The sequence below is a fragment of the Sesamum indicum genome, linkage group LG4, assembly GCF_000512975.1.
Source record: "Sesamum indicum cultivar Zhongzhi No. 13 linkage group LG4, S_indicum_v1.0, whole genome shotgun sequence".
NCBI classification, from domain to species: Eukaryota; Viridiplantae; Streptophyta; class Magnoliopsida; order Lamiales; family Pedaliaceae; genus Sesamum; species Sesamum indicum.
In genome coordinates this window covers 16877646-16887350 of record NC_026148.1, presented here as the reverse complement: position 1 = coordinate 16887350, position 9705 = coordinate 16877646, and the positions used below count along the sequence as shown (strand labels likewise).

The 9705-nt window shown below is 31.7% G+C and overlaps 1 protein-coding gene and 1 long non-coding RNA gene across 3 annotated transcripts in view; both read right to left on the bottom strand.

Annotated features, from left to right (window-relative positions):
- Positions 1–2643, bottom strand: part of LOC105161295 — a 7430-nt gene extending 4787 nt beyond the window's left edge. The window contains exons 1-3 of one of the 2 annotated variants that reach the window (XR_847763.2): positions 2481–2643; positions 1335–1613; positions 165–219 (exon numbers count right to left, since the gene is read on the bottom strand). This is a non-coding gene — a long non-coding RNA (uncharacterized LOC105161295). The remainder of the gene's footprint in view (positions 1–164; positions 220–1334; positions 1614–2480) is intronic. The other variant, XR_847764.2, reaches the window with a different exon arrangement.
- Positions 7548–9705, bottom strand: part of LOC105161331 (vacuolar protein-sorting-associated protein 33 homolog) — an 11033-nt gene continuing 8875 nt past the window's right edge. The window contains exons 19-22 of the mRNA XM_011078977.2: positions 8902–9051; positions 8745–8806; positions 8348–8441; positions 7548–7957 (exon numbers count right to left, since the gene is read on the bottom strand). Of these exons, the coding sequence (XP_011077279.1) occupies positions 7868–7957; positions 8348–8441; positions 8745–8806; positions 8902–9051 (396 nt within the window). The 3' untranslated portion in view covers positions 7548–7867. The remainder of the gene's footprint in view (positions 7958–8347; positions 8442–8744; positions 8807–8901; positions 9052–9705) is intronic.

Genomic DNA, 9705 nt, shown 5'->3' with positions numbered 1-9705 from the left:
TGTATTCGTGATTAGAGTTATGAGATGTGAAGCAACTGGCTCTGGAGACCAATGCCTCAGAAGCTGTAGCATTCCCTAAAATGTGACTAGGTGTTCTGTAGAGATATAGAATGATTAAATCAAACAAAATAAACTAAACCAAGAAACTGTGTAACCATTCTTACTTTCTCTTGACATCCAGGAAATCCCCATCTTCTATCAATTGATATTACTAAGATCCTGCACTTGTATTTCAGATAAATTTCTTAGTTATTATGGCATGTCCGCCGCGATCAAACAATATCCAATTTCTTTCACCTTAGCTTCTCAATCAGGTAATAAGTGAAACATAAAAATTCTAAATTCTTAAAAATATTTCTGAATCTCTAGCAATCAGACATGGTTACATTTTTTGAAACCATAAAAGAACTCCAACACAAAATAATTACTCCCTATGCTGTTGCTACACCTTGTGAAAAGTGAATAAACTCTGTTGCTCTCATCACAAACAAAACCATTGATGATAAAGAAGATTTGACAGTTCAAAGTAGCTATACATTTTTATTATCCTCCATAGAATCTATGTTCCCCAACACAACATTTAATGAATAAAACATGTGGAGAAAACATAGCCAACCAACTATAGGCCAAATGCCATCCAAATCAGAAAAAGAAAACCATCTCTGAGAAGAATCGATGATAGATCCAGTCCATAGATAAAACATTAACAAATCACATAAGAAATTAGTGGCTTTGCATGAAAACATTCAATGTTCCTGTTAATAACAAATGTATGCAGGTACCAAAATAGGTCAATAAGCTCTTGGACACATACATATGAATATATATATATATATATATATATAAATATGCATGTCAAGAAAGATTGCTTAAAATCAGTATTTCTTCATAATCTGCCAATTGCATTGCACTGACCGTTAAAGAAACTTAATGCATGTATGAGAAACTAACGACGGATCGCCCTTCCAACAATTGTTCCCCAGGTGGTGGATGTTTCACTGCTAAAACCATGCTCTGTATTTGCTTATTCATACTTCAGTCATACACCAAACTTGCTAAAATGTATTCGAATTAAAATATTGATATATACATACGACGAAAAAAGTAGATAATTTGTATATATTTTCAAGATCTTATCTTCAAGTTAACATATTATAACAGATATGTATGCAGTCAGTTACTAGAAAAATGGCCATTTCAACTTTCTGTTATCACAGAAATTTTGATGCACAATATCCTCAGCTAAGCATAAAGCTAACCCCTAGAGAAAGCCATTCCAGAACATTTAACATGCTCACAGTCATAACTGAATTTATAAGGACTACTCTATGTACCTTACAGCTTGCCATAAAATCATTTCCAAAAATGTCCATTTTCTCAATGCCACATTTCTCAGCATTTGCACGAGCAGCAAGAATAACTTTCTTGTTAACGGCGGTCATTATGTGATCAACCAAAGACTTGTGACCAATTGCTGCCTCTTGATAGCTCATCCAGTACTCCCATAACTAGTGCAAGTCATTAGACATGAGACAGGCCCTACTCACCTTCATTGCCACTCGCGTAAACTAACTTCAAGTAATTGGGTCCAGCAGTAGGATAAGCAATGGAAGCTTTGAGAAAAATCAAATCTAGTTAGAATTTTTTTATTCATTTTATGATGTACACAACTAGTAATCTAATGCAATATTTCTACATTAACAAGCTTTTTCAATAGGTTAGATAGAAAAACTCCCAAAGGAATGAAAACAAAATAGGTGATAAGGAGTACCACTTGATTCGCAGAATCTTAGTCAATCAATAAGGAAACATGGGAAAGTGACAAAAGTTTCCATATTCAACACATAGATAATTTAACCAATAATCAGAAATTCAGTGAAAATAAACCAACTTATTTGAAGTGGAACATTCACACTCTGCAATGAACCCCTTCCCCTGTCTAAATCATTTTCTGTCTTCCTACAGAAACATTTTCATTGTTTCTTTAAGCACAACGATCCTAAATAAAATGTAGAAAAATATAACAAAATATTCCTTCATCAAAGGATAACCACAAGTATATTCTTATTAGAAGATATTTCGTCAACACATCATATTTTACTCAAATCCTATTACATTAACAAAATAAATGCAGTTCAAATAGAACTCAACAGGCCCTAGTCATATTCTCGAAGATTGAAAAGTAAAATATGCAATGACCTTGGTCTAGAAAAATCACAATAAAAAGCAAATATTACACTATGCCCAAATACGACTTAAAATTTTTAAAAATAGACCAAACCCACTAATTCTTACAGCACCCGTGCAAAAGATAAACAATCATAAACTTTTTCTACAGCAAAAACATTGATGGGCTTGAGATTGATGCCTAATACTACATACAGATATACAGAAATAATCAATTAGTAGGGCATTCAAACAATAGAAATTCACAACGAGCAAAAATGGCAATCAAGCATAGGTTAATACTATACTTATACCTGGGTAGTATTAGATGAGAAATTCTCGGAGGCTCCAGAAAGAAAGAGAGAGAGAGAGAGAGAGAGAGGGGGGCGGGGAGGGGGAGAGAAACGTGGTGGAAGTTTTGCCGCCCTTTATTTGAGTTTGCCGCGTGGTTGCCAGAATCTTTATGCTTTACAAGAAGGTTTTTGGGCTTTAAATTTTGTGTTTTTTTTCCTTTTATTTGTTTATATACATATATCTTTTACATAATAAAATAGTATAGATATATCTATACCTATCTATATTATCTTCTATATCTATATCTATATATATACTTATATTTATTTAATAAAAAGAAAAACCCTCGTAATTCACAAACAACGGTAATGACACTGCCACACCAATTTTTTGTAAAGTTAAAAATGGCCTTCATGATAAAATAACTAACTTATTCAACTTTTCAAAATTTACATTAATTGATAAATTATTTTTTTTCTTTCTTTCTTCTTATTAATGCAATATACTGATTTATATATTTTACTCTTATTTATAATATATTTTAAAACGTGAAAGATTATTTATCATATGTACGTAAAAACGACGTGTCACAATGGTTAGTATAATAAAAAAAAAAAGACATTTCATACTCATAAACGTTGTTTAATGACACCGCTGCACCAATTTTTTTGTAAAGCCAACAATGCCCTTCAACTAATAAAATAATTAACATATTTAACTTTTCAAATTTTATATTAATTGATAAATTAATTTTTTTATTTCTTTCTTCTTTTTTATTTTTAATATAATATATTAATTCATATATTTATTTTTATTTATAATATTATTTCTAAATATATTTGAAATTATATAAAAAATATATATTTATTATATACACGTAGAGACGGCATGCCATAATAGCTGGAATATTAAGTGAAAGCACCCTTCTCACTTAATTTTAGTATGTCATTTATTTTTTAAAATTTTAAATTACTTAATTATTATTTAACTTCTTTATTTTTCATAACTATCTTTCAGTAGTTCATTTTTTTCATGTATTTTTTTTATTTTTCTTACATTATTTATTATTTTTGTATGTCAACTTTTTTATAAATTAAAATATTTATATTAATTTATTATCTTAATATATATTTTTAGGTACTTTTTTATCCTACAAAAATTAAAAATATAACTCATATAAATATTTTATTTTAATTTATTTTTAAAAATTATGCTCTTTATTAAATAATAAATTTTTTATGTTAAATAATATTATAAAATTTTCACACACATATAATGTGCCATAAATTACTAGTATAATATAATATATATTTCTTAGGTACTTTTTTACCCTACAAAACTAATAATGTAATTCATATAAATATTTTTTTTAAATTATTTTAAAAATTATGCAAATTCATAAGATGTACTGCGCTTACTAATATTATCTATATTTTATTATAAATTTTTATATACTTTATTAAATAATAAATATTTATTTTAAATAATATAATAAAATTTGCACACACATAGAATGCGCCACAAATTACTAGTATAATTTAAAGATACTCAAAATTCTTTTGAAAATACTATTTTTTTTCAAAATTATTTACTATATTTTTTTTGCACTTGCTAATATTGTTTTTTCAAAATTATTTACTATATTACAATTGCTCTACCATATTGAAGATAATTGAAATTTTATTTAAATAAAATATCTAAATAACATTTTTTTTAATCAAATTTTATCAAAAATTATTCAACAATTCACAAATGTCTATAAAAATAATGTAACACACAGATCAGAAATGAAACAAAATAATTAATAATGAAAAACATACGAAAGACGAAACGAAATATATGAACAATACAAAATTAAATATTAAACAACATCCAAAACCACGTGGAGTTGCGATAGAAGGTGGAGGAGAATGTTCGGGTGGTTAGGTGAGGACGACGGTTTGGCCGATAGGTGATCGAATTTGAGGTATTATGATGGAGCATCCAGATCTAGGCCTATCAATTGGTAGGGTCTTACCATACCCAAACCCATACCTAAAAATGCCCAATAGAATAATCAATATATACTCAGATCTAATGGGACAAAGAGAAAAATGAAAAGAAAGGTGAGTGATGATTTCGCAAGAAGAGAGTCATACACAAAACAAAGAAGACTCGCCGCTATGTTCGACTACGATGAAAGATTAATTATTTTTAGTTGCTTGATCAATCACAAAATATTTGCGCTTCAAACCAATTTTACGAGTTTTTGGGTTCAACACATTAGGTCACTACTATATTGTTTCATTTAATATTCGTGACGGTGATACTTAATATTTAAGATATTTCCATTTATAAGTCCACAAAATACATATGCTTTAAATATAAATATCTTATTGAGTATATAATATAAAGTTATGTGCACTTTTTATGTGATTTAAACTGTCAAATTAAGTATAAAAACAAATAATTTAATTTCATACAACATATGCAAATCGTACTCAATGTGGTAACTATACTTTCTCAATATGATAATTTAATTTCAATTCGCGGGGTTTTGAGGACATAAATAGGACCTTTCACTATTATGTTTTTTGGATAAAATGCTACATTTGTTTCTTTGTGTAATGAAATTGTACGTTGTTTTTATAATTTAGATTATATAATGCATCATTTGCGATAAACAATTGAAAACAGTCAGACTTGATTATAATTGAAAATGTTGATTATATGTGGAATGGATGCAGATTGTTGTGTTGAGTGATGGATGCGATGAACAATTGAAAAATATTCAATGATGATAAGTGGTTACTCACTTGTAATGTACAAGGTCCAAAAATATTCTTTCGACTCCCAAACACTTTCCCTATAAATTCCAATCGAACTATGCATTACATATGCATACCAATTGTCATTGCTTAAGCAAATTAATATTCTCGTTGATTCCACTGGTGTAAGTAGCTATATCGTGCCTCTATGGAGGTTTTTGTGATTTACACTTAAAGATTTTTACGGCATTCACTGGACACTTGAGATGGAGCGAGTGTTCATCACATGTTGTGTTGACTACTCGGCCTTTGGGGATTGAATAGGTGAAAAACCCAAGTCCAATGACTATTCTGGTCGTATACGTCTGTGGAGTGAAACTATGGTTCGCTTTTATGTTGACCGATTAGGGCATCTGTGAGTAAGGTATAAGTTGCATATTTTCTAAGCAACATAGGAATGTCAACTCGGTTTGTGTTGCATTGTTATGTATTAAAACTTGTTGATAAGTTGTACTTCGTATACTATGTAGATCGGAATAAAGAATGCATTGTTTAGGTCAATATGACAATGCAACTATATTTGGTAGCGCGAACTACCAAACAATTTTCAATTGGATGTGATATATGTCAACCTTGCCATATGACCAACTTCTTAGTAGAATCCTGACTGGAAAAATGTGACTGCAATTGTCCTAATTGAGGTCCAAAATTGTGAATACTTTTTTCTTTCTTGAACAATTTTCTATGCATAAAATTGCTTCCTCAAAGTGTTGATAGTAATTAAAATCCTGCAGTATGTTGGTCAAGTTTACGTCTGGGGCCAAACAATGACAAATATATGCTCCCATTAGATATAGAGAACAACAATTGTTCAAAAGCTGACTTATTTTACAATCTTTAATTTTTCTAAACTTCTGCTTTAACAACAAAAATTTTGTGGTCTATTGGATATTGATGATAACCTTGGGAGAACTCCCTTCAACTCCACAATATTATTTATTTGACACGATTAGTTGAAGGGAAATATCCAAATCCATGTGTTATTATTTTCAATAATCCATACTTGTAGCACAAAATTCTATTATTCCTCCTCTAAATGATAAATGATTGATTACATATTATTATCATTTCTTGATGTCGATGAGCATAAGAATCTAGAATTGCCTTGAAGCTAAACCCTAAATTATCTAATTAAGAATTTTATCATGTGACTAAGTATCTGCATAGAGCTTTGGAAGTGGTAATGGTGATAACCAGTAACTTAGGTATCTGAAATAGTTCGGTCTTGAATTTGCTTGTAAGGCTGGCGCCAAGAATCCCCATAATATATATTTTACTGTGACCAAATTGAATTAATTTAATTAGAAATTCAAATAAATCCAAACAAGAAATCCCCATTTTTCTCAAACTTCAACCAAAAGCAGAAGCAGAAGCAGAAGGAGCCTCCGCATTTCAAAGCTAACAACAGCATGATGGCAAGCATAATGCACATAAGGACGCGTCAGCAACTCGCAATCCCACCTTCTCGCCGCCTCTCTCGACGGTTTCTCCACCTCTTTCCCCATCACCAGCCTCGCTAGTTGCTTCACCCCCACGAACGTGAATTGTGGATTTGTGAGGAAACCGATGATCGCGGAGGGGATGGAGAGGCAACAAATGAGTTGAAAGATGAGGCAGCAGCGGCCGACGCAAACCGGCAGCGTCACGGCCCGGCTCGTGATGTAGGGGTGGCGGCACCACTCAACCTTCAGTATATATTTTTTCTATTTATTTATCTATTCTATATAAAAAAAAAATATTTTTATCTCACAAACGACGATTATAACACTGCAATACCAATTTTATTATTATATCAATAATATCACTAAATTGATTTTCTTTCTTTTTAAAAATATGACGTATTGTTTTATATATAATTTTTTTATTTATAATCTATTTTGAAATATAAAAAATTATTTACTATATACATGCAAAAACACGTACACGGTGGCTAGTTTTTAAAAAAAGTTCGGTACTCAATCGATTTCGATGACAGGAGCAAAAAACTCAAATCTGTTTCGATTACAGGAGCAAAAAATTAAAACCGACCAAATTACCAAATTTTTATAAGAAAAGTAATACCAAATACCAAACGAAATTCTGGATTCAATATTCATTTCGATCCGATATGGTATTCGTTACAACCAAAATTTTGATCGACTCCCGATAGATTAAACCGAATATCGTACACAATATCCCATCACCCCAACTGAGCGAGCTACCAAAGCTATACCTTCTCATAACAGTACTGATCTAAGCAATGCTATTTATTATACCATTCATTATAATTAATTGAAAATATTAACAGAGCAAAAGGGCAAACAAATATATTCAAAGGCTGATAAAGATTTACAACCAATTTTTAACGTGTAGAAAATAAAGAGGAGAGGGAGAGGGAGAGAGAGAGAGAGAGAGAGAAATGAATATGTTTATATCAGGAAGAAGTAAAAATAAAGCAGGATCCATCAGCAGCAGTTGGAAAAAACAGACTGCAATTGCTCTCTTACTCACACCAAACCAAGAAAACTAGTAAGAAGGAAGCCGGCTGCCACAACACTGCATCCTTTATCCTTTGAAATTAATAAAAATGAAGAACCAGAAGAATGACGGTTCTTGATTAATCACCCCAGCTTCTCAATGAAGGTTTCTGTCAAGGCCTGGCCATTCACAATTTTCGTTGTTCCTACAATCAAGTCGTATGCCATTCCCTCCTGCAGAAGACGTTTGCGCCATAAGGAATGGTATAAGGTAACAATGACGAGACGGGGACTTAATCTACAACAACTGCCATCCTGATCAGATAGCTATTAGCTAATAGAAACTCGTGCTAAGAAATTTCATTGGACAGTGAATATCCATCCCATTTCTCTTTGGTAACTGATGATGAGTGTTTGGGAACATGATTCGAGCAGAACATATTATGCCCATGACCATTGTCTTTTACTCTTTTATCTTACAGAAGATGGAAAAGCAAACTTGGTTCAACCGGTTACATTTCCTAAAACACTCCTCTTTGTTAATCCATCACTGACATTCTGAATCTCTTGACTGAAATGAATGAAAAGTTCTGTATACTTAATGATGGAATATTAAAAGCATACCTGGGAACATAGGAAACGAAGGGCAGAGATCTCAGCAAATGTTACTCCACCAATGAAAACTACAAGGACTAAGGAGCGTCTTCCATCAGCAAGTCTGGAATAATTCAAATTGCAGTATTTGATCAGATCAGAGAATTGCATAACACACATTTGCAACTCTACCATGAGATGCACCACCAAGTTTTCTCATATTCATGCTTATCATAACTATAGCAATTGAAAGTTCTGCAAGTTTTCTAACTACTTTGTGATGCAGACACTGATGATATGGATCCAAGTAACCCACCCCCATTTCCTTTTTCTATTTTCTTTTGGGTTGGGGGAGGGGTGGAGGAGTTTGGTATATGATGTACAATTATCATATGGAAAATCTATCACAAATGTTGACAAATCTTACTTTTCAGAACTGTTCAGAGATCCTGGCAGTGTTTCATATGATGGGATGCTAGCATATCCACCCTGTGAAAACATACAAATGTTTCTATAAGCAATTTGTTCCAAGGTTGACATGAAAAAGTGGAGGTCGAGAAACAGAGACATATAAGATGACTGACTCTCTTGATTTCTGAGTGTGGCCCAGGCAGCAGCCTTAGTATTTCTTCAATAGGGCGCCTGTAGGATAAATTGCAGGCGAAAACAGAAGAATAAAAAATCAACTGAAGAGAATGAAAATTTATATTTGGGTATAAATGTCTTTCTTCTGTCTTCCATCATATGGAATGATGTGCAACAAAAGTGTCATTTCAGATATATCATAAGCATTTAATGTCATTTTCAATTGTGATAAGATTCTTTATTGCAACAATCATGAACTTGAGGATGAAAGCTAAAGCTTCAACGAGATTTAATAGAAACGTCAAGCAACTTCTCATTGGAAATTGCAGAATTTCAGGCATACTAAGAACATATGAAAATAATAGCTCAGTGATGAGAACACAACTCAAACCTTAGTAGAAAGCATTACACAGCATAAGTTTATCATTGAACACATCATTTTTCCTTTTTCTTTTTTTTTTTCTTTTCCTGTTTCCAGTCAGCTAAGTCACAATCTTCTAAATAGCTACAATGCAGAAATTAAATGGGGAAAAATGAAGCCTAAAAAGTAAACATTGTGAATATAAGAAATTGTACTTGTCCAATATTTAATTAATTTCTGATACGGATACGTGAAGCACATAAACATCCTACAGACTCCTTGGTATCATATTTCAATGAACAATTATGGGAGATAAACCACAGCAAATTAGACTAACCAAGAGAAGTTCATAGCCTGCAATTAATGGGCACCTGAATTACTATTCTGTCTGAGCACAAGAACAATGTAAGGTAACAGGAAAACTTTGAAAATAAGCTCACCA